We start from the raw sequence: 26,314 nt of genomic DNA, 5'->3' as shown, positions 1-26,314 counted from the left end.
TCAGTCAGTGATGCCATCCAACCAGGTCATCTTCTGTTGCCTGCTTCTCCTCTTGCCCTCAATCTTTCCCAGAGTCAGGGTCTTTTCCAGTGAGTCAGCTTTTCGTATCAGATGGCCAAAGTATTGGAGCTTCAGCTTCAGCATCAGTCTTTCCAATGAATGTTCAGGACTGATTTCCTTTAGGATTGACTGGTTGGATCTCCTTGCTGTCCAAGGGACTCTGAAGAGTCTTCTCCAGGACCACAGTTAGAGAGAGCATCAGTTCTTTGATACTCAACCTTGTTTATGGTTCAACTCTCAAATCGATACATGACTACTGTAAAACCCATAGCTTTGACTAGATGGACCTTTGTTGGCAAAGTAATGTCTCTGCTTTTTAATACGCTGTCTAGGTTGGTCATAGCTTTTCTTTCTAGGAGCAAGTGTCTTAATTTCATGGCTGCAGTCACTGTTCTCAGTGATTTTGGACCCCAAGAAAATAAAATCTGTCACAGTTTCCATTGTTCCCCCATCTATTTGCCAGGAAGTGATGGGACCAGATGCCATGATCTCAGATTTTTGAATGTTGAGCTTTAAGCCAACTTTTTCACTCTCATCTCTCACCTTCTTCGAGAGACTCTTAGTTCCTCTTCAGCTTCTGCCATTAGAGTGGTATCATCTGTATATCTGAGGTGGTTGTTTTCTTTTTCTTAAAGATATAATTCAAATGCCTTTACATTACAAGCCCCTTTGCTCTGTAGCGGTCATCTCTCCTTCCTTTTTCCTGGATTCTGTTTGACCTCTGTGTGCCTTTACCAAGTTTTATTCCCGTTGCTTGGAATGGTCCCCATCTCTTGTCCTAGTAGAAGTGTGCATAGGTACCCATCCATGCTTATATGTTTCCTTCTCTGCATCTGAAAGATGGATAGAGAAATGGATAAATACCAAAAATGCAACTTTATTAAAATCTTATTTTAATGAAATAAATATGTAATTTTGCTTGAATAATTTTCTTACTTTATTGAACTGAAATACTAAGAAGTACTAATCATTGGTTAAAAGAAAACCTAATATATCCAGAAGAGTGAACATTGGAAAAATAACTTCCTATACCACATTTTTTGTCATAACTGTGTATTTTTTTTTGTAGAGGCAACCTTTATTTTACTTAAAAATTGTCTTTTGTAGTGTTTCATACTTAAATTTAAAGTGTTATCTTCTTTATTATGATTTTGAATATTCATTTGTATGAGTATGCATTTCACCAGTTTCCTGTTTTTAATTTTTCCAGTATTTTGCTATCCTAAATAGTGCAATTATGAAATACCTTTTATATTATGACTTTGCGCATGTGAAAGTAGAATTGCCTGGAAAGTGGTAGGTTCTTGTATAATTTAGTGAAATAGTATCAAGGTGCCTTTTATATGAGAACTTGCCTGGCTAAAAGGATCTTTGCCTTTGGCTCTGTGTATGATAGTGACAAATGGTACCACATTTTCATTTTGTTTTTCTTCTGAGTGAGGGTGAATTTTTTTTCATAGAGTCATTTACATTTCTTTTGCCCTTTGGGTTTTCTTATTGAGTTGTAGATGTTTTATATTTTTTCAGGAAATTAGCCATTTGTGATATCATCAGGAAGCAATGCTCCATGAATATTTTCACATTTTTACAGAGTGAGGGCTTTCTAAGCCAAGACCTCTGGCACCTGATTAAATGATAACAACTCTAAAGATGGAGCTTGCTAGAGAGAAAGTCTTATCTTTCCCCAGAGCCGTTTGTTCACATTCCAGGCCTTCCCCCTTCTCTCTCTGGACAGATTTATTTACTCTCCAGAGTCAAGTTTGCTGTCTCTCCAGGGCTGAGAAAGGGCAGACACGGCAGCATCGCTTATGTCAGTTTAGATGACTCGTGTGGGGCTGCTCTCCAGTGATAGGTGTATCCCTCTCTGCCCACACAGGGACATCAGACCATGGGGAACCAGGGTGTGAGAAATGGTGTGAGGATGCTCTGTGAGTTAACAGTTGCCTCCTTCTCCAGTCCAGGAAACTGTTTGTTTCCTGGCAAGATAAGCAAATGAATGCAGATACAAAATATACAGACGTGATTCCTAGCTACTTTCCTTTCACCTCTTACCTGTCTTTTTTACTTTGATGTAGTTTTTCTTTCTAGGGAGAAAATTTTTGTTTTAATATTTTGCAGTTGAATTGCTAAATCTCTTATTTCTGATGTTATCACATACTTAGACATTTCCTACTCATTTTTTCTTTCATGTTTTCTTTTAGTACTCATGTTATCTTCCTTGGTGAAATTTTCACTTCCCCGGGGATTTTTTTCCCCCCAAATGTCTACCTGTTTGTCACAACCATTACTGAATAATTATTCTTTTTGGTGTTAATTGAGTCTTCTTCGTTATGTGCTGAATTCTCATATATATGCAGGTTTTTACTTTACTATTTTCTTTTTTTTAGCCTTTTTGTTATTTATGTGCTGGCACCACACTGTTTTAGATGTTATATCTTTTTATTATAATACAGTATCCAGTAGGACTCTTCTTTCTCATTACTCTTTATTTTTCCATATTGTTTTTTGAATTAGCTCATTTTATTTATATTTAACAAAGGGAGAGAAATTGAAATGATGAAATTGCTGAACTGTTAGATAAATGTTTCTTATTTTCCACTGAAATATTAATTCCTAAAAGATGTTCTTAACATGACAAATGATTATTGGAACTACTTATATTTTTGTCATCGCATTTCTTCATATTCCAGTTTGAAAGTATATTGCTTCTTTTTTTATAAAAATGAGTGGAAATTGGCATACTTATATTTAATCCTGATTTCTTCCCTAACCCTTCATTTTTGCTCTTTTCATTGTTAGCTTTTCATTATTGTAACATTACTGTACTTTCTGTTCTGTAGTTCTGAATCTTCAGGTGTTTTCATCATACCTTTGTGTTTTAACTTGCTGTCCTGGTGATGATCTGCATCTTACCATAGCTTTATTATTAATCAGTCTGCATTTCGATTCACTTGTGGTTAGGTGGTTCTTGTATCTTTTTTTTTAATCAAGAATTTATTTTGAGAGGTATCCGTGGTACTATATTCTGACTTCTTAGATGGGTGATAATGTTCTCTGGTAGCTCAGGTGATAAAGAATCAACCTGCAGTGCAGGAGACTCAGGTTTGATCCCTGAGTCAGGAAGATCCCCTGGAGAAGGGAATGGCAACCCACACCAGTATTCTTGCCTGGAGAATCTCATGGACAGAGGAGCCTGGTAAGCTGTGCAATCCATGGGGTCTCAAAGAGTTGGACATGACTGAGCAACTAACACACATACACACAAGGTTATCCTTACAGTTTCATCTTTCATCTCATAAACGTGAAAGATTATGGGGCTTGAAAATTATGGGGCTTGAAACAGCTGGATTAACACGTTACTGGCTTTTTGACCCAATATCAACCCTTGAGTAATTACTAATACCCACCCACCACCACCACCACCACCACCACCGCTGCCTTCCCTGCCCCAAAAAAAGGAAGGAAAAAGAAAGAAAGGAGAAATGAGAAACCATGTGGAAGAGGGGAGCCTCTTTGAAGTGATGTGTGTGGGGACCTGCTGCTCTGGGCGAGGACCAGCCATGGCTGCTGAGGGAGGAAAAGGCTAGAGGAAGGCTCTAGCTTCTCTGCTGTTGATTAGGAAGAATTAATCATCGCCTCCATCTCGCAAGGGAGCCTGCGATTCACGACTCTGCTATCACTGTGTCATGATTTGGGTTAGCCCAGTATCGGGGATTTTATTACGATCACAGTGTGAAGCCTGTTCATGGCAGTCGTGTTGTCTCTTAAGATTACTTTCACTCTCCTGCACCATTTTGCTTTCTCTGTAGCTAAAAACTGTCTTCTGGTTTGTCTGTTTGCTGGCTTAGGTTTCTAAGTACTTATCACTGATTTATCCACATACTTGATCTGTGTTTCATTATACTCAAACCCACTGAGTTTGTTTGTTTGTTTTTTTTTTTTTTGGGTCACTTTTGCCTTTGTGTAGTAGTCTCTGGTTTCCTTTCACCCACTACATTCCCTGCCTGTCCTGAGAATTTCTTCTACCTCTCTTTGTAAAAATTTCTTTTCTCCTGAATTTTTGTCTTAAGCACTATTGGTTTATTCCTTTTTTTCCCTACAGCATATCTTTAAGTAGCTTCCTGAGGACTGGTGCATAGTAGCTAAATTATATGAGAATTTGCATGAGTGAAAATGACTCTATACTTTTTTTTTTTTAATTAATTTTGTCCCATGCCTCACAGCTTGTGGGATCTCAGTTCCCTGACCGGGGATTGAACCCCAGCGAAAGCAGTGAAAGCACCAAATCCTAACCACTAGACCACCAGGGAACTCCCTATGTTAACTTAATTATTGAAAAAGAAATTAATAGTCTCTATTGTGGTATACTTTGCATATTATGACATTAGCCCATTTTAAGTATACAGATATGGTTGGCTGCATGTTTGTGTCTCTCCAAAATTCATATGTTGAAACATTCCCCCCACAGAGTGATGGTTTTGGGAGGTGAGGCCTCTGGGAATTGATTAGATTCTGAGGGGGTGCCCTCATGGGTGAGGTTTGTGCCCCAAAGAGAACCTTCCCCTCCTGCGTGTAGGGACTCAGGGAGGAGGTGGCCATCTGTGGGCTGAGATGTGGACTTCACCAGACAGTGAATCAGCTGTCCCTTGATCTTCAGCTTCCCTCCCAGCCCCTCCACCTGTGAGAAATGCATTATGTTGTTTATACGCCACTCGGTCTGTGTTACTCTGTTACAGCAGTGCAAAGGGACTAAGACAAGTCAGTGAGAGGTTGAACATTCACGGAGTTGTGCTGCAAAGAGCAGGATCCGGTTGTAGGACATATCATCACCCCATAAGGATCTTATGTTATTTTATCCCAGAAAGTCTGCTTGCGGGTGGAGTGGTGTGTGTGCATGCTTGTATTGCTGCTCTTGGAGTTTCCAGGTGCCTTTACTGGTTTTTTGGATAGAATTGCTTTTTTTTATCCTGTCTCTTAGCTGCTCTGTTTCACTTAGCGTTGTTGTTCAGTCGCTAAGTTGTATTTGACTCTTTGCGACCCCATGGATTGCAGCATAGCAGGCTTCTCTGTCCTCCACTGTCTCCTTGAGTTTGCTTACATTCACTTGGCCTGTATGATCATTATTCTGAGTTCCTATCCTTTCTTGGTGGATACATCCTCTCCTGTGGTTTAGCTGTGGTTTTTTGGAGTGGTCAGTACCAAATCCTATTTGTTGTGATATTCAAGTAGTTGGTGATAGGATTGTATCTACTTCCAAGGATAGAAAGAGCCTGTGTCCCCACTATTCTCCTTGTCTCAAGGACCCAGAGATCAGAATCCAACTAACATACATGGACCACTTGGATTCATTGACAAAGAGAACAGGGACTCTTCTGAAGCCTTGGTTGACTTTCTCTCCAGGGTGCATGAGTCTCTGCAGGGTCCAAGCTGTCTCCATGACCTGTGCCTTTCACATTCTTCCCTGGAGTTTTCTGAAGCTGGTCTCAGTTCATTCTAGCTCATGAAAGAGAAGAGCCTGTTACCTGTTGTCAGCTGTCACTGCCCCCAGATACCAGGGATTCACCAGTGCTTAGTGAGCAGTCGAGGGAGATAGAGACCCTGGAGGGGAGTGAACCGTGTTGCTTATTTCCCTCTTTGCAAACCAGAAACATCTAAGCTGGGTTATCTGGGCTCTTTAATGAGCTGCAGGGGAGTCTCTGGACCCTCTGAAATTGGACGCACACTTTACCAAGGAGAAACTTGGTGAGGTTCTAGACTCTAAAACGGTTCAGAACAGTCATAACTGACCAGTGGGAGCTCATTTAATCATTGTTTCCGTAAATTATGAGCATCCACCGTTTTCACTCAGCACCAATAAATCCTAGCTCTGCTCCTTCCTAGCTGTGTGTCTGTAAGCAAGTTCCTTAACTTCACTATGCTTCATTTCCCTCATCTGTGAAGTGACAGTAATGTAGCAGTTGCTTTATAGGATTGTGAGCATTAACGAATGAATATTTAACTGCTCAGAATAGCGTCTGGTTTATAGTAAGCACTCCTTCTTCCTAACTGTAGGAATCTTACCAGTAATATTCTGCATGCTATGTTGGTTAAACATTGGTTAATATGTTCACTACTACTGTTGTCATTATAATTTAAAAAGTGTGTCAGTAGTCTTTTTTTTTTTTTCAGGTGGCAAACTGGGCCACAAATTAATTAATAATAACTTCCTCTTATTCTTTTGTCAGTTGATTGAAAAATTATTGTTGCAAATGAACAAACATAGTTGAAATACTACTTGCTTTGGAAGAAGTCTCCATTTCGTTGTAAGGGTTTTGTGTAAGAGAAAAGTAGAGATGGAAATCTTTCTTCTGAACATGAAACTCACTAAAGGGTTACATTGATAAGCTACTTCTGCTTAGATCTTTGTGCTAAAATTAGTATTTTGAATCCTGACTATACCTTTCCAAATTGTGTGTGTGTGTGTATAAAATTGTTAATTTCCAAATCCAAGTAATTTTTAGATTTTTTTTTGAAAAGCAGTCTTAATATTGTCTACAAAGGCAAAAAAAAAAAAGGCTAGAAAACTCTCAAATAGAAAGGAGTAACATGTTAAATTTAATGCCCAAACATGGTCAGCTGGCTATTCCACATCTTGGAGAACAGAGATCTAAATTGTATCCCCTTTGTTAGACCTCAGTCAGTGGCTTATACTGATTGCAACAGTGAAGGAGCAGATGAGTCTACTTTTGTTGTGAAAGAAAAAGTGTAATAGCGCTGTTGAAATTCTCTGGACGCCAGGTATCCCCATATCCCATCAGAGATACCATCAGAGATATTTGTATCATATGGAACCTTGTTTTCCAGGAGCATTTGAGGAAAACCTTTTTGGCATCTTGATTGCTATCCTTCACAGTTTCACACATTAAAAAATTAAGAATTATTACAGCCTAAATCTGATTTCTGAGAATTGACTATAACTGAACAAATATCTTTTTCTTATTTCAGGGAAATTTTAAATTTAAAAAAGTACTTAATGAGTTTAGCCTTTTATGCACTTAATGTGTTTGACTGGAAGAATAATTGCTGGAAATAGGAGAAATTACAGGGAAATGGATTTGTAATTAATTTGTAAAATTTCCTTCTTGCCAGAAGGAATATTTTAGATCTGGACAGAAATTGACATTTTGATTGTATTTGAAGTCACAGAGGCCAGGATTCTCAGACTGGCTGGAGCTAGCCAGAACTGGAATATTCTGGAATATTTGAAGTTACTTTCCTAGGAAACGAAGAATATAAAGTAGGGTATGTTATACTGTCACTTAATGTCTCTCTTTGAGTCTTACTGGAAAATTGAAGGAAAGAAGGTTTTGTTAAACAGACATGAATAGTTGAATTTGTCAGACATTTTTCATTAGTTTTTGTTTTGAAGCATTTTGTAAACTATGTTGGTGTCTAGAACTTTCCAAATTTGTTCCTGTATTTGTTTCCTAGGGTTACCGCATCAGCTTATCACAGACTGGGTGGCTTAAGCACTGTTTTCTTGCACTTGTGGAAACAGGAGTGTGAGTCAAGGTGTGGCAGAGTGGCTTCGCCTGGAGGCGTTTCTCCGTGGCTGCAGATTAGAGCTCCTCTTGTGTCCTCTTGATCTTCCTTTCTTGCTGTGTGTTATCTGTGTACTCATCTCTTCTTGCAAGGACATCAGTCACATTGTATTAGAGTCCTCCTTAATGACCTCATTTTAACTTAATTGCCTCTTTAAAGACCCCATCTCCTGTCCATCAGCAGATGAATGGATAAGAAAGCTGTGGTACATATACACAATGGAGTATTACTCAGCCGTTAAAAAGAATTCATTTGAATCAGTTCTGATGAGATGGATGAAACTGGAGCCGATTATACAGAGTGAAGTAAGCCAGAAAGAAAAACACCAATACAGTATACTAACACATATATATGGAATTTAGAAAGATGGCAATGACGACCCTGTATGCAAGACAGGAAAAAAGACACAGATGTGTATAACGGACTTTTGGACTCAGAGGGAGAGGGAGAGGGAGAGGGTGGGATGATTTGGGAGAATGGCATTGTAACATGTATACTATCATGTAAGAATCGAATCGCCAGTCTATGTCCGACGCAGGATACAGCATGCTTGGGGCTGGTGCATGGGGATGACCCAGAGAGATGTTATGGGGAGGGAGGTGGGAGGGGGGTTCATGTTTGGGAACGCATGTAAGAATTAAAGATTTTAAAGTTAAAAAAAAAAAAAGACCTCATCTCCAAACACAATCATATTTTGAGTACTCGGGGTTAGGACTTAAATATATGAATTGGGCAGAAGTGAGGGGAGTACAGTTCAACCCCTAATAGTTCTCTTATCCTTTCTTCATCTGACTGTGTGTGGGTCAACAGGAAAGCGCTATAATAGAATTTGTTCAGTTTTCAGCACCACCCTTGAATGTAGCCATTATTTTCAAGGTGAGTTTACAGGAATGGTGTGTTGGGGCCTATTTCCCAACATGCTTTTTTTCTTTGAGGCCTGTGGATCAAAATTTAATGACTTTAGATCTTTATTTTGAAATCCTGTATTCCCAGGAGGTAGAGTTTCAGTATTTTAATAGGTATATGTTAGATTCCATTTTGGACAAAGACTCTCTTTGACCTGAAAAAGCAAAACCAAAAATAATGACATCAGTTGTCCTTTCAGGCCAGAATAACAACAAACGAAAAAAGATAGAGACCTATTATGCCAAATACCATTATGAAACCCAATTTTATGTAACAGGACAATTTTCTCATATTTCAGCACGTAATCGTACCTATACTGCTTTGCTCAGTTGAACAAGTTCTTCTTTCAAAAGATGGCTTTCACAAACTGGGTCTTCGTAGTATCTGTCAATTAGACTTGTATTTAATAAAGAACTTACTTTAAGTTATGTTAATTTAACATAATATTATCTGGGTGTTAGAACATTCTCTTACCACATACTTCTTGTGAGTATCTCATGTGTCTTGTCTGTAAAATGACAGTGAAACAGGGAGCAAGTTCATGAACATGGACGGATTTGATAAATTTCAGTGCCATGCAGATATTAGTTATGATGTGTACATGGGTCTTCTGATTTTAGGGACAGCTTCTGCCTTGGCTAAGCAGCTGGGCCTCCACTTAGCACCTAAAAGAAACCCTACCCTCTGTTTAAGGAACTGTGAAAACTTTACATCACCCTCTTTCTGTATAATGGCCAGGTTAACACATAGTTCATTGGTCTGATGCCTCTCCTCACTCTTTAGGACTTTCTCCTCTTTTAAACCTGTGGTTGTTGTTCAGTTACTAAGCTGTGTCCAACTCTTTGCGACCTCATGGACTGCAGCACAACCAGACTTCCCTGTCCTTGACTGTCTTGCTGAATTTGCTCAGACTCATGTCCATTGAGTTGGTGATGCCATCCAACCATCTCATTCTCTGTTGTCCCCTTCTCCTCCTGCCCTCAGTTTTTCCCAGCATCAGGGTCCTTTCCAATGAGTCAGCTCTTCACAGCAAGTGGTCAAAGTAGTGGAGATTCAACTTCAGCAGGAGTCCTTCCAGTGAACATTCAGGGTTGAATTCCTTTAGGATCGACTGGTTTGATCTCCTTGCAGTCCAACGGACTCTCAATTTGAAAGCATCAATTCTTTAGTGCTCAGCCTTCTTTATGGTCCAACTCTCGTATCTCTACACAGCTACTGGAAAAACCATAGCTTTGGCTATATGGACCTTTGTCAGCAAAGTGATGGCTCTGCTTTTTAATACACTGTCTGGGTTTGTCATAGCTTTTCTTCCAAGGAGCAAGCGTCTGTAAACTTGAGTAATTATGTAATTCTTTAGTAGGGTAGGTTTTGTTACAAACATCTAAATGAAACACCCATTTAAACTTTTAAAAATGCCTCAGTGTTAATATTCATTTGAAGTTAACTTCAGTGTGTAATTAAAATTTGTCTGAATTTTGTTCCCCTTGAGGAATGCTTGCCTGTTATGTAGTTACCCATTCTTAAAATCTTTAGAGTTATTAGATAATCGACATAATAAAGTATATTTAAAAGTTTAAGTCAGAAAAAACACATTGAGCAAATTATCTGCTTTTGATTATTTAGCACAGTGGAAGGGTTCTGATTGAAGAGACGATAATGTCAGTCAAGTCAGATATCTTTACCTTAATAATGTTTCATAATATAAAAACAAAAACTTCGGATACGTTGCTTTAACTTTTATTAAGTTTTATTTTACAGTTATTTCTGATGTCCATAAAATTTCTAAACATTACTAAAAATAACTGTGCACCCTTTACTGGCATTTACATTTGCTTTATTTTTATCCTGTACCCATATCTTAATTTCTCTCTGTCCTCTTTACCTGAAACATTTCAGAGTAAGTTGTAGGCCTGGTGCTCCTTTACCTCTAAACATCTATCCCCTAAAAGCAAGAAAGCTCTTTTACGTTGCCACATTACCATTATCAACATCAGAATATTAACATTGACATATTGCTCTCTCCCAGTCCACAGGCCATCTTCACATGTCACGAGTTGTCCACTAATGTCTTTTATGGTAAAAGTACAACATTTTAATATTGCTTCCGGATCCTATGTTGTATCTGCGTGCCATGACTCTTTAGTCTTTATCTGGAGCAGTTCCTTAGTCCTTTTTTTTGGTCACCTATGGCCTTGACATTTTTTTAAATGAGCACAGGCCATTTGTTTTATAGAGTGTCCCTCATTTTGTGTTTGTCTTTTTTCTCTTGAGTATATCCAGACATTGCATATTCCGCAAGAATATTACAGAAATGCCGTTCTTCCACGAGGACCATTATAGGAGACACACAGTGTCTGTTTATCCCATTACTGGTGATGTTGCCTTGGTTACGGTGGCATGTCTTGGATTTCCCCACAGTAATGTTAGTGTTTCTCCGATTGTCATTGATGAAGGTATTTTATAGGTGGATACTTTAGGACTTTAGGACTCTGGAAATATCTGTCTTTCCTTCACTAGTTTCAGATACTTCCTAATTGGTATTTAGGACTTTCCAGGTGGTGCTAGTGGTAAAGAGCCTGCCTGCCAATGCAGGCTACTTGAGAGATGCAGGTTCGATCACTGGAAGATCACCAGGAAGATCCCCTGGAGGAGGGCATGGCAACCCAATCTAATGTTCTTGCCAGGAGAATCCCATGGAGAGAGGAGCCTGGTAGGCTATGGTCTATAGCCTCGCAAAGAGTTGTACACACCTGAAGTGACTTAGCGTGCACGCACGCAGTTGGTATTTGAGGAGGAATCAAAAGCTAAAGGTCACAGTGGCAGTGGCAGAATTTATGATTATAACTTTTACAAAAGCAGATAATGACAACACAATTCCAGAAACATTTATCTTTTCTAAGTTTATTACTACTGAAATTTGATACATCAAGTACTCACGTGAAGTGAAACCTGGTTTACTTTGCCACTGCATTTGATAAGCTCAGTTATTCATTTTTTTGGGGAAATACATTTGAAGCAAAAAATTAGAGGGAGTGGCAAGAAATCTAGATTCAAATACTGACAATAGTGACAGTCTGATGGTGACTGAGAAGACAGCTAAAGTAAATTTGCAAACAGATCTATAAAAACTGCCTGGCCATGATCATCTAAGGTAGGCATATATAACTATACATACTCGTAGATTTTGAGTGTGATTATGTATCTTAACATGGCATTTGATGATCGTCATTTGTACCTGTTTGAATAAAAGATTCATAATGAGGTTTGTAATTGGCATTGCCAGTGCTGATTTATAAGCTCTTGATAGAACCTGCGAGACTTCCTAGGTGGCTCAGTGGTAAAGAATCCACCTGCCAGTGCAGGAGGTGCGAATTTGATCCCTGAGTCAGGAAGATCCCCTGGAGAAAAAAACAACCCACTCCAGTATTCTTGCCTGGAAAATTCCATGGACAGAGGAGTCTGGAGGCTACGGTCCATCGAGTTGCAAAGAGTCAGACATGATTTAGCAACTAGCAACTAACAACAACAGCAGCAGAACCTGCAAGGTGGCATTGACCTGATAAATACATCCCAGTCAATAATTTGCCTTTGAGAATTAATAAATTCTGATTTGGATGGGCTTCTCTCATAGCTCAGTTGGTAAAGAATCTGCCTGCAATACATGAGATCCTGGTTCAGTTCCAGGGTCAGGAAGATCTGCTGGTGAAGGGGTAGGCTACCCACTCCAGTATTCTTGGGCTTCCCTTGTGGCTCAGCTGGTAAAGAGTCCACCCACAATGCAGGAGACGTGGGTTTGATCCCTGGGTTGGGAAGATCCCCTGGAGAAGGGAAAGGCTGCCCACTCCAGTATTCTGGCCTGGAGAATGCCATGGACTGTATAGTCCATGGGGTCGCAAAGAGTTGGACACGACTGAGTGACTTTCACTCTTTTTTGGGGCTTGTGTGTGTGTGTGTATATGTGTATGTTTTCCCTCTCTCCATCTTGCTCGCTTTTTTGGCTAGGTATTAATTTTGCTGACCAAACCCCAAGGTTCATGTACTAGAATGTCAGTATATTAATCTCTAAGGCACAGTCGTAGTATCTGGAAGATCCTTTATTCATATGTTTCTTGGAACTAGCACATATTTCTTTGGGACAGGAAATTGATGTGTGAAGACCAACAGTTTGTTTGGTGAGGATAGAGTCACATAAGGGAATTGGGTTTTGTAATGTGTCAGCTAGAAATTTTATTTTGTTTTTTTCTGTACAATGTTCCAGAAAAACCCGAACAACCATTTTGGCCAACCCAATATTTTGAATGTTTAAGGCATTGTTTCTAAATGTGTGTTCTTTGGGATTCTCAGTCCATAAAGATGGTCTGCAAAAGGAAGAGGTGTATGGTTAGATAAATGCTGTACAGTCTCCTTTCAGAGTCCTGAGGCGTATTTACAGGTTAATGTGTTTGAGGAGTCTTTCAGAAAAAAGCAAAAACCTGTTTAACTTAGATTAACTCAGTGTTTCCCAAATAGAAGTTACTCAGAAACCTTGTCCTCCCCCGACACAGTAGTCCTCAGAATAGATGTTTATTAACATCATACTTTCAGAGGTTGTTTTTTATTCTAGATTGGACATAGTTTTGTAGGTTGGACATGATGAATTTCTTGGTTTACCGGAAGCCAGTGTTTGAGTCTTTTTTTCTTATATTTGTTTCAGTTAACCTTTACTGTCCATTGATTTTATCCCCTTCCCTTCCTTTTCTTTCATTTTTGTTTTTTTTAATGATATTTTTAAAACATTTAATGAATTATGTTTTGGCGTGGGAATGATTTTTTCTCTTTGTAACCTCTGTTCTTCTTAAGCATTGAGTTTAACTTGCACAGGGAAACTATTTTTAAGTTTTCGGGGATGGAGGGTAGACATGGTTATTTAGTCAGTGTCATAAGATGGCTGATGATAATAATAATACAGGGTCTAAAGGAAATGCTTCACATATCCTGTTGAATAACTTTGGAATTCTGTTAAAATGTATTTAGAAGGATTTCTTTTAAAAATGTTTAAATTTATGTTTTCCTTTAAAAAGACTTAATTCTGTTATCTGAAAAATTTAGGTACATCAGACTATCTTGTGTACTTTAACAGTATTTGAACCTCAGTGGATATTTTTTTTAAATTCTTTAATGATTCTGTCTTTAGTAGGTAGTTGTTATTTTACTTGTCTGCTGATTTTATTTTGTAATAATTGCTGCTCACTGAGATTATAAAATGTTGTGTTACTGTTATATAACTCTAAATTGGGTTAAAGTGGGTCCAATTTTAGATTCTATTCAATAGAACTGTAATAAACTTTTTTCCTATACGGTTATAAGGAGGTCTTCTAAGGCGTAACAGAGCCTTACAATGAATTTGGGTCTTTAGACTTTCATAATGATGTATTTTATAAAAGATAACAGCACAGAAGTGTTTAGCTGTTTATCTTTACTACATGCTTTCATATCCATTTTTCCTTGAGGAAGAACAGGCAGCTAATATCACCTCTGGAGGGATGTAGATTCCAACCCTGCCTCTACCGCTTACTAGAGACATGACTCTGAATTTGCTACACTCTCATTCATTCATTCAATGTATATTTCTTTGTCTAGTATATAGTATATGCTTTTCTGAGCGATAGATATAGAAGGATGAAATTAAATCATTTTGTGAGCTTTTAAAAATGTTTTCTTACTTAACAAAGGTAGTGGATGGTATTGATATAAAAAGCCCTTGGTCACATAGTAGGTTGAATAGTTAGGGTGGTAAGACGCATTCTCACGTGAAATTTATTTCCAGCAAATAATAGAATGGCTTTACATTTGTTCCTTTCTTATTATATTTATCATACAGAACCTTGATTCTCTCAAAACCATGTTTTGTTTCAAGAATATAGATTCTAAACTATCTAATAAAATCTTTACTTAAGTGTCGCATATATTTTACAAAGGGTAGATGCTTATTTTAGTGATGATTTGTCATTAAAATTATGTCAAAATGTCTTAAAATGTTGTTGAAACTGTAAACAAACTCATAACACACACAGAGCTAATTATGGATGCCATCTGTTTATTTTTACAAAGCTTTTTTTTTTTAAGACCATGGCATTGTCTGCTTATGATAAGCTTCAAGATTATTATAATGACTAAGTCCTGTCCTTCAATTAGTGTAGTTGAAGATGGAAAGACAATTGGTCTGTTCATTGACCTTTTCCCATGTCAGAGTGTATGAAATATAACATGTCATGATAAAGAAACTATAGCGAAGTGCTTTTAAAACATGTTTAATTTTTATGAGAAAGGAAACTGGTATCAAAGCAGCTGATGTGGCCAAAGTTGAAATTCTCAAAACTTACTCAGGGCTTTAGAAGGAAGGCAGATGACCTGCCCTTTACCAGTGCCCTCTGTGGCTTTATTTTAGCTCAGTTAATTTTAGGACCTCGTCAGCAGTCGATCAGATTGATAACGTGTCTGCTGGTATCCCTGTATGTTTGCGCATGTTTCTGTACATGTGCATCCCATGCGCTGGGGTGGAAGGCCAGGGATCCCCACGGCAGCATCGTCCAAAACAGTTATCAGCAATTTGCTGAGAGAGCAGTGATCTCACCGGCTCAGTGTTGCCATTGTGCATACTAAGCACTCCCCACGCCGGTCTGGAGGGAGAGCAACCTGCAGGATCCATCTGCTCCTTTCTGCTACACTGCATTGATGCAAGAGTACGCTAATCTGGTTGCTTGTCAGGACAGGTTAGTGAAAGCATGCAAGTGGGTGAGACTCAGGCTGGACCAGTGCTGTGGAAAATCGTAAGCTGCCTCTGTGGATGCCGTGCTAAGTGTAGCAGAACAGGCTGATGATCAGCCACACTGAGGACGGTAGCTATAAATATGTAATTGTTAGTGAAGAATTAGTATAAAATTAAAAGTGTTGAACCTGGTTGGACGCCATCAAAATAAACACTGGGAAAAGTAGTACAGACAGTTTACAAACACTTTTGGGATGTCTGTTTTTCTCACCCAGCTTTGTACTGTATGGTATTAATGCTTTAATTGTATTCTCTTAGATAGTTTTCAGGTCAACTATGATTAAATATAATTAACCTCATTTTACCCAGAAATTGTTGACATTGTCCCTGCTTATTTCTGTTTATTTACTTTTTCCTATATCTGTTGGAGCTTCCCTGGTGGCTCAGCAGTAAAGCATCTGCCTTCAATGCAGGAGACATGGGTTTGATCCCCGAGTCTGGAAAATCCACTGGAGAAGGAAATGGCAGCTCACTCTAGTATTCTTGCCTGGGAAGTCCCATGAACAGAGGAGCCTGGTGGGCCACAGTCCATAGGGTTGCAGAAGAGTCGGACACGATTTAGTGACTGGACCACCACCACCACACCTACTGACGGGCAGATCTTGGCCTTGCAGGTTGAGCATCCCGTCACAGAATGCATCACTGGCCTGGACCTGGTCCAAGAAATGATACGTGTTGCCAAGGGTTACCCTCTTAGGCACAAACAAGCCGATATTCCCATCAACGGCTGGGCGGTCGAATGTCGAGTTTATGCCGAGGTAAAGCGAACATTGGGAGGAAGGGTGGTGTTTGTGTCCTGAGTCATGGGACCACGTATAACTCAACAACAAGGTAAAGTTAGCGTCCTGTAACTTGGGGTCAAATATTTGGTTATGTAATTCAGAGCTGAACTAGAAAACGAAAGGTTAGATCATTTTGACATAACTCAAAATAGTTTTAAAGGATTGAGTTTAATTAATTTTCATGTGTTGTTTCTGGATGAAAGAATAGCTTCTAATCAGTTTAAGGAGCGAGAAAGCATTAGTTCAATATTCTTGTGCTTGAATGGACTGTGGGTTTGGTTTTGTTTGCTCATTTTCAAACCACATTGAAAATAAACAGGAGCATTTATTTCTGTGTGTATGTTAAAGCGCTACCCTAGTTACACATCAGTTGTTAATTCAGTGTTTAATTTTTTTTAACAGTTTTCCCCCTAATAATTTTATTTCTTACATGAATAATGACAACTAAAATTTAAATTGCAAAGCTCTTAATTAATAATTTTAATTATGGATTTTACTCATAAACTCTTAGTTCAGTGCTTTAATATTATTTTATAACTATATTAACCACATAATTAAGCAGTCAGCATCTGAAAATGCTTCTCTCAAATGACTGAAACAAAAATGCAAGGAAATATTATGGCATCTTTTACTCTTTTAAGCCTGTCTGTAAAATAAAAAGCCAATTAGTAGTATCTGTGTTTTAAGAATCCTGGACCTTGTTTTGGAATGCTTTTCAAGGATCTTGAGAAACAGGTCTTGGCTTAGTTATTTTTCTTTGTGTTATATCTTGAGTGGTATTCTTCTTCCCTATTGTTATGACACTGAACTTATTTAATATTTATTCTGATGATCTAAGATATTTACAAACGGAGCCTGTGTCTAGAAGCACATGCAGAGTTACTTTTCAGGTCTTTATTTGGAGAATCTGAACGCCCAGATCTTACCATATGTGAGCTGTTTTGAGAGTAAGAAAAACAAATATCTTCAGTGCACTCCATTTGTTGTTCTGAACTTGAGTATGTTTTGATGTAGCGCCTAGGTTATTTTATTTTTGCCCAAGGCATTCTAAGAAGATTTATAAAAAGTTGGAATTTTACCAGTTTCAATAAAGTATGATCAAGGTCAGGCTAAATTCTGCTTTTAGTTCTGTTTGATTTTTTAAGTACACTTCCAAGTTGTCTAGAGTGAGGAGAAGACAATAATATTCCGAAATCTGTGATTTGGTAAATAGGCCCCAAAATGCTGCTTCATTGTATAAATATTTAACCTTACTTATGCTGATTTATATTTCAAAGGCTGTGCTTCCTGTTCTTTGAACTTTCAGGACCCCTACAAGTCTTTTGGTTTGCCGTCTGTTGGGAGATTGTCTCAGTATGAAGAACCAATACGTCTACCTGGTGTAAGTCATTAAGCTGTAATACCAAGTGAGAGGTTAAAATCTTGATTTATGTCACACTTTTATGTTGAAGCTTGTCAACACCAAAGGGTGTAAATTGAATGACAAGTGAAATTCATGGGGAATCACAGTTTTTTGTTTTTAATATTTTGTACTTTAAGGTGTACAGGAAAGTCAGAACTCACCTAATAGGGAAGTCTGGAGACAACTGGCTTCTAAATAAATGATAGTTCCCAATGTTCCCAGTTCTTCTGAAAATTGTAATGAAGAAGTTTGTGGCATCTTAAGAATGGTGAATGACTTTCCTGTATTACAGTGTAATCTTTTCAATAAATCTAGTCCAGCTTCCCCTATATAGTCAGATGTCAAGAAATTCCAGCACAAAATCAGCTCATTAATTGAAATGGATTAAGGAAAACAAAATGTGCCTCATTCTATTACGTGTCAAGGACTTTAAGAAGTACATAGTATGTATACCACTTAAAAGTGATCAATGTTCACTTTATTTATACTTCTGTATTTAATGGCTGTCATTTAAATCATTTTTCTTGCATAAAAAGAACAAGGATGTACCCTTTCTGTTAATCAAGGTAATAAGTGTGTATATATGTGACATTATGTTAGCTAGTGGCTGACAAGGCTATACCATCTGTGAATATGATTATTCCGTTTGATTACTGGTATGAAGATGGTGAAAGATTACAGGAAGAATTCTGAATTTGAAGATGTTATTGGATATATGATTTATTTCACTTTTTAAATTGTTTTTGCCCATGTGCTTTCTAAAGGGACTTGACCCTTTCCAGGCTTGGAGACTCCATGCTGTGTTCAAAGCCTGAAGGCAGAAAAAAAAAATTGTAAAGATTTAACAGGCATTGTGTGACGTTAAATAGCAGATGAGAAAACAAGTATCATAGGGACATATCTAAGCATTTTTTTAATCAAAGAAAAAAAGTATTAAATAAGAATTCATAATGATTACTCGAGTTGTTAGAAGTTTTCACCATGTTGTAACAGCTAACAGGATGTCAAACATTTTGCCCTCGCAAGTTTTTGCAATTTGCAATTTTCAAACGTGAGACCTGTTGAAAGTACAAGTGATAATGGACAAACTCTACCCCCTACGGTCTTTGTCCCACCAAATCTTTCTTCAATTAATGCTGCAGCAGGAGTTTTATGTAATAACATTTGCAGTTGTGAGCCATCCATAGAAAGAAAAAACAATTAAAATGCCTTAAATGTTCTGCTTACTGCTGTTATTTGCTTGTGTGAATGTTGCATGTCAGCTAAATGGACCAAGGAATAGATAAAGTGACTGGGTTCGGGAGTGTGCACACTAGCTTTGTCTATCATTATTGCTGGGAGCAATCAACTTGATGCCAGCAGGACAGTAGATGCGTTGACAGCTGTAATTATGTATCTCCATGGTGATCACTTTTGGCCTGTCATGGAGGCCCACGAGTCCCCTCCCTTGGAAGCATTTAATCAGATTGGGCTGTCACTTGTCAGGTAGACATGGCGGGCTGGGAGTTGTGCTGAGGGGGAGAGGTGAATCGAGAATGAAGGGTGGGACTCGGCTGGCAGTTTCACAGGGTCCACCGTGTGAAGAGAGATGTTTAAATTATGCCTGAGGTTTCCGAACAAGGGTTTGAGACTCACACATAGGTGCTTGGGCATTGGTGGTGATGGTGGGTTTTCTTCCTTTCTGCCTTAAACCCCATCAGTTTTAACTCAGGAGATCCTTTGCAGCACTTAACTTTTTTGGTCACAGGAATATCTACTTCAGAGTTAACTTATGGTTTGTACTTTTCACATTCTGTAAGTCTCCTGTTTGCTTATGTGGCAAAGGTGAAGAGTTTCTTCTTATCTTTGATCACTATATTTTGTAAAAGTGTTATTTTCAGACCACAGTTTTGTTCTGCTCAGAAATTTGGTTTCAGTTCCACTTGACTCTGTTCCTAAAGCTTTTAGTGCAAAAGCTAAAATGTATTTTTGGTATAAGCTTTGTTTAATGGAGACTTAATTTGAATTTTAATTCATTATTGGAACACTTTTTTAAAAAGCTGACTATCACTTGGAAAAAGGCTGCATAAGCAGTAAATTATAAATCAGAGTTATCATGTTTTGTTACGGTTTTAAATTGGAAACGCCGATTTGCTTTACAAAGATATTTGTTGATTATATGTAATGCATCTTTATTTTACCATATATATTTTTAAATGGAAATGATATAACTTCTGTGATAATAATTTTAGTAAATAACAAAGACACAGTTGTATCTAAGAGCCCTAGCATGGTGTTATTCAAGGTGACTAAAATTTTAGGTTGTGAACTATAGGAGAACGTAATAAACGTTATTTATTGTCCATTATTTTACCAGTGGATTGATCATCAAAGTTCCACACTAGTTTTGTAGCAGTTTATGTAGTAAATGGTAGCATATGTTTAAAGTCCAAAGTTTTAATACTTGTACCAGTCTCAATTTTAAACACAGCTTTAGCAAGCATGCTATAATTTTAAATAATGCATACTGGTAAAATCAGCTCCTTAACATTTTGCTACTAAAATTTAAAAAATGCAAGTTCCGAGATGTCTTTTCTATTATGTAACTTGATCCACCAGTTGTCACTTTGGAGCCATTTAAATGTGGCCAGTAGGCAGATTATGATATTATTGCTTTTACAGCTGCCCTATTAATTCTTTCCTAGTTTTTATAAACACTGTGAATTTCATAGAGCTTCAACTTATGCCCTGAAGTGTGTTTTCAGAAAATAAGAAAGCCAAATATATGTTTTAAGTATACTGAATGACTTTCCTTTAGAATGAAGTTTTTTCTATATGAATGTGCATGCAAACATAAATATCTATATTTTTGCATGACACTTTTACAAGTATATACATAAAAGCACTCTGGGTACGTGCTAATGTTATCTTCTTAAACCTTACAAAGAAGATAACAGTAGTATGATTTTTTTTTTAAGAGAATGAAACCATGGCTTATCTTTTGATGTCACTGTTTAATAAAGCCATCATCGAACTCTCATGTGGATATCCTAGACAAGAGGGTCTACATGTGGTCCCTTGATAATTGCCTAAATTAAAATATTAAAGGCCTAACAGCCGCTGTGTTGACCTTTTTCTGCCTTGCTGCAGACAGATGAGCGGCTGTTTATTAGGCAGGCTTCTTCCCACAGGTGAAGAGCTCCATGAATTTGCCTCTTCTCTTCCCACCCCTTTACCATGTTGGCCATCAAAGTCCTGCTGTTCTAGCAGCTTCCATTAAATCCTTCTATCCTCAAGACCCCTAGGACATGTTTGACTGTCTCGACTGTTTTGATTAGCTTTTAAATACTTCAGATTCCAAAACTTCAGCACAATAATTTAATAAATATTTCATCCTCAGCAACTGCTCATTTGAAAGTTTTACATGGCTAACCTTTGTGCCTTACTGCTGTTATCAAACAGGGAGATGAAAACAAGACTCAGCGATGTACTAACTAACTTGTTGGCTGGTTAACAGCAATCAGCTTCTTCAAAAGAATATTTTGAACTTGAGCTTTTTTTCCCCCCTCCCATGAAAATGGCAAAATCAGAACTCTAATTGGGGCTGTGTCCTTACAAAGCAAAGCCGTGAGAAAAGCTGTGTAAACATTAAATTCTCAGGGGACTGACAGTAACAGAAAAATAAAAAGCATTTTACAGTTGAGAGGGTGAGACAGAAAAGGAAAGTGTTACAGAGATGAAAGCCACAGGACCAGCGTTCCTATGGAGCTGATAAGCAGAGCTCCGAGGACTGATGCGTGGCCTGGCTGGGGACCGCACTGGAATGCCCGGCAGACTCATGCTCTGTTTCAGCTGGAAGACACCCTCAAATTGCTCCAAACACATCCCACTATAATGATCTAGAAAGTTTTTTTTTTTTTTTGCTCTTCCTTAGTTCCTTTAGTGCATTAACAAAAATATATACATTGAACTGTGTAATAACAGATAAAGATAATTTGATCTCTCTTTATTTTTAGATTGTTTTTCTCCTTCCTGGAAGCAGAAATATTATTTGAGATTAAAATTACCCACCTGCCTCATGGAAATTAAATTTGTTGTTAGAAAAAATAGCTTCACACTGTGAACTCTCTTTTCTCTTCTCTTTCTCCCAGGTCCGAGTTGACAGCGGCATTCAACCAGGAAGTGATATTAGCATTTATTATGATCCGATGATCTCGAAAGTTAGTTCCACTCTTAACGGTTCCTTTCAGTTTTCTTCTGAAATGACAATGGACATATATAATTAAAAAGTCTGGAACGGGGCCTTTACCTGAATCATGTGCCGTAATTAAACACATAGTTAGGGCCACCGATGGAAAAGTGAAAGCTGGGCAGCTTTTCTTTCTCTTAAGAGAAATTTCATCATCTTGTTAGTTGCCAGCACTCCCTGCTCCCCAGTCTAATCACACCGTCACCCCAAGTCCCACAGTAACAAACTTCACTAACCAGTGGCAGCAAGCTAGCTCAGTACAGAGAGAAGGAATTACATTGTTTCTTGACCAGTCGTGAGCATTGCCGAGATGAAAGTGTGAATGACGGGGTGATATCAAGAAGTTGAGGTAATAGGCTGTGTGTGTTAAGAGGACTTTTCACCTTGTCGCTTCGGTTTTTATGAATCAGTAATTACTTACGTAGATTTAACATACTTAAATTTTATGTAAGGCTATGAGATGTCTTTTTGAAATTTGACTTTCCAGAATAAATTAACCAATCCACTTAAAATTTTAGATCTTTTAACATTTTTGAATCTTACAGAATGTAAAATTCTGATGCTAGTGGTTGAAGCTGGATTTTATTTAGAACATATATATATATATATTTTTTTTTTTTCTAAAGTGATAGACCTGTGTTGAAACCCCTGTTTCTTTCTTTCTTTCTTTTTTTTTTATTTGACCTTGCTGCTCAGTTTGTGGGATCTTAGTTCTCCAACCAGGGATTGAACCTAAGCCCTGGCAGTGAGCGCACTGAGTTCCACCCACTGGACCATGAGGGAATTCCCAACGCTGTTTCTTAAGATGGTTTTTTTTTTCTTCCAAGTGTGCTTTTTCATGAAGTTGTAGTAACCGACCCATTATTTCATTTTTCTTTTTTCACTTAACTTTTTACACTGATATTGTTAAAATGAACTTTAGGTATTAGAGAAACATTGTTTAATTAAAATAAAAAGTACATAAAGTATTATAGATATATGGTTTCATTTTTAGATAAATTACATTGCTATTCAGAAAAATGACCTGAAAATTAATTTTCAACCTGGCTTGATATTGAAGAGCTAATTAAATGTACCAAAAACTTGCAAATTACAGATTGTCTCATATAATAACCAGAAAATTATTTTATGAATAGTTAAGTTCCTGTTGCCAATTTGTTTATGGTCTAGAGCACATAAACAGGCCCCGAATCATACAGAACAGTAAGATTTTCTGTTTTTCTAACACAGGAACCCTTTGCCTCTGTGCTCTATTATGCATTAAATTAGCTATTCAGGGTATCAAACTTGAAGGGAGAGAAAAAACAAATCTTGCCTAATGCTCTGCTATTCCAGATGTTTATATTCATCCTATCAAAAATGTTGACAATTTTGATAGCTTTCCTTTCAGATTTTTTTATACTTGTTTTTGTTACATTTTGGTTTACCTCAAGTAACTCTTTTCTGTGATAGTGAAATCTAGGAGAAAAGTCTGAAATAGCTGATTTCTGATATTTTGCTTAGTTGAAAAAAATCTTAATTGACATAGTTTGTACTAACAACTGAATGAATGAAATTTCAAAATGTATTCTGGAAATGTGTTATGAAATACTTTAACTTTTACTAGGATGGGATGTTTGACTTATGGATAGATTGATCTCTACCTGTCTATATAAACGTTTGTATGCTTGCTTTTAGCTCATCACGTATGGTTCTGATAGAACGGAAGCACTAAAGAGAATGGAAGATGCCCTGGATAATTATGTTATTCGAGGTAAAAACAAACACTCGAGGTTATGTTATTATACCTGGAGTCTCGTACTAGAAAATAGCAGGAAAGTTTATTAAGTAGAGAATTCAGCAGAACACTTGCTTACTACGTGTTTAAGTAGAAATAAGAAAAGCTTGGATTAAGCTGACACGCTAATTAAGAATAGGTATTTCATTTTCTGTAGCAATCCTGTACTTTACATCTGTATCTGAAATGAACTTATTTAATTGAACTTGTCGTTGATGACCGCTCCTGGATGGACATCTAGCGCTCTTCATTCTGGAGTTTCTTACTGTTGAGTGCAGTTCAACAGCCAGTTTCGTCTGTTTTTGTTGTTTTGTTTGCATTGTTTTGAAGTAGGAAACTTAAAAATGTATGGAGATTAAAACGATAAGAGTAGAGGGACTAGCTCTTTGCTTCTCTGAATTAGAGCAAATTATAAAATATTTTCTAGCAAATGCCATTCTCTTACCTCACGTATATACAGAATGCATAACCAAGTGTGATCCTGCAAGCCTTCAGGGTGTGTGGTGATAATAGTATTAGGAGCAGCCATTAAATTTAAATAATTAAAGTTATACTTATTCCCCTTAAGGAGTAAATTACAGTATAAATTTTATTAGCAACTTTCATTAGTAATGAAAAGATCATTTTAGTTTAGCCTAACATAAATTATCATCAGCTTCAGAATAATGGACTTTCATATCAAATTTAAAGTGTGAAATATGAGTTCACTTTGAATTAGGACTAAATTGTCTGGGTCTAAGAACATCCTTCATCTTCTCCAGCATTCTGCTTAATCTTCATTCTGCGTTAGTAACACTGGTCTTCGCTAGTGGCTCAGTCAGTAGAGTCTGCCTGCAATGTGGGTGACCCAGATTCAATCCCTGGGTTGGGAAGATTCCCTGCAGAAGGAAATGGCAACCCACTCCAGTATTCTTACGTGGAGAATTCCATGGATAGAGGGGCCTGGTGGGCTGCTGTCCATGGGGCCACAAAGAGCCGGACACGACTGAGTTTATTTCATGGCCATAAGAACATCTATGAGAAAGACTGGCTGAACAGTTTGGTTCTTTTCTGGTGATTCACTACATATAGCAGTGAGGCTGGGAGGCTGAATTTTGGAGGCGGAAGTGGTGGGATGGTGATGGAGTATGATGATGGTGGAGTACACAGTCTCCCTCAAGCTCATGTGTAGCTTTCATACAATTTCAAAAAACCTCCATCAGAGTGGACACAGCCTGTTGGTCATAAGTCTTGACAAGTGACTGCAACTTCTTGTGAATTAGAGAAAGTGCTCTGGTTCTCTGGGTGTCTCCAGCCCTGAGACATGGAGCCCAGCTTAGCAGTGGAGCAGGTCAAACCCTTACTTTGCCCCTTGACCAAGTGCCTTTGTGCCATGAACAGTCTGGACAGCTGTCCAGTAGCAGCCCAGGACAATTTAGTGGGTCTGTTTTTACACATTTACTCTGCCCTGCTAACTTCCATCTGTTGGCAGATAAGTCGTGCAGCCATCACTCACGCTTGTGTTTTCTCTTCCAGCTTTTCTCTTGCTAAAGCAGGACTGTCTTCTCCCCCTTCTCTTTTACTGTCACCCTCTTTTCTTCCCATTTGTTAGCTAGTAAGTGACAGTGATTGTATCTAATCTCATGTGCTGGTGATTCACCTCCATCTGTAGAAGGAAAGCTCTCCAGTGAACCTAGATATGATTGCTAACAGTGCCATCAATATTCAGAGCTGCTAAGAATTTGAAAAATTCCCTTCACATTCTTTCTAGCTATTTCCCTAGCTCCTTTTTAGCCCTAATGGTGTAGTGTTTGCTGGTTTTATAACTCTGCTGTGTTCTACTGTAAGCAGCAAATGCATATTTTCTCTGTACGTCGGTTAAATCAGCCTTGAGAGGTCTGTTGTGCCACAGAAATAATATTGCTACAAAATTATTCTAGTGCATGTTTGAGACACACATCCAATTTGGGTGTGTGCATGTATTTGTATGTGTTTAACTATACATAAGGAAGTGAAAGTCCCTCAGTCATGTCCAGTTCTTTGCGACTCTATGGACTATACAGTCCATGGAATTTTCCAGGCCAGAATACTGGAGTGGGTAGCCATTCCCTTCTCCAGGGGATCTTCCCAACCCAGGGATCAAGCCCAGGTCTCCCATGTTGCAGGTGGATTCTTTACCAGCTGAATCACAAGGGAAATGATACATAGACATAATCAAGGTACTTGGCAAGATTACTACCAGAGGACTTTAAAGTATTTGTATGGGTTTTCTATATATTTCCCCTGACACCTGCATTCCTGCTCCATCACTGCAGTTTTATTATGGTTGTTAAATTATTGTTGTTTTAGTTGCTAAGTCATGAGACCCCATGGGGACTTTGTGACACCATGGCCTGTTGCCTGCCAGGCTCCATGGAATTTCCCAAGCAAGAATACTGGAGTGGGTTGCCATTTCCTTCTCCAAGGGATCTTCCTGACCCAGGGATTGAACCTGTATCTCCTGCATTGGCTGGTGGATTCTTTAAGATAGAGGTTAATTTCACTTCAGTTCAGTTCAGTCACTCATGGGGTCATGTCTGGCTCTTTGTGACCCCATGGACTGCAGCACTCCAGGCCTCCCTGTCCATCACCAACTCCTGGAGTTTACCCAAACTCATTTCCATTTAGTTGGTGATGCCATCCAACTATCTCATCTTCTGTTGTCCCCTTCTTCTCCTGTCCTCAATCTTTCCCAGCATCAGGGTCTTTTCTGGAGAGTCAGCTCTTTGCATCAGGTGGGCAAAGTATTGGA

At 38.2% G+C, this 26,314-nt stretch overlaps 1 protein-coding gene across 1 annotated transcript in view; it reads left to right on the top strand.

Annotated features, from left to right (window-relative positions):
• PCCA (propionyl-CoA carboxylase alpha subunit) overlaps positions 1-26,314 on the top strand; it is a 378,687-nt gene that overhangs the window by 171,732 nt on the left and 180,641 nt on the right. Inside the window, exons 13-16 of the mRNA XM_018056387.1 lie at positions 15,970-16,113; positions 17,444-17,518; positions 21,670-21,738; positions 23,445-23,520. Of these exons, the coding sequence (XP_017911876.1) occupies positions 15,970-16,113; positions 17,444-17,518; positions 21,670-21,738; positions 23,445-23,520 (364 nt within the window). The remainder of the gene's footprint in view (positions 1-15,969; positions 16,114-17,443; positions 17,519-21,669; positions 21,739-23,444; positions 23,521-26,314) is intronic.

Source organism: Capra hircus, chromosome 12 (assembly GCF_001704415.2).
Source record: "Capra hircus breed San Clemente chromosome 12, ASM170441v1, whole genome shotgun sequence".
Classification (NCBI taxonomy): Eukaryota; Metazoa; Chordata; class Mammalia; order Artiodactyla; family Bovidae; genus Capra; species Capra hircus.
Note: the sequence above shows the minus strand (reverse complement) of the source record. Positions and strands in the feature narration are given on the sequence as shown.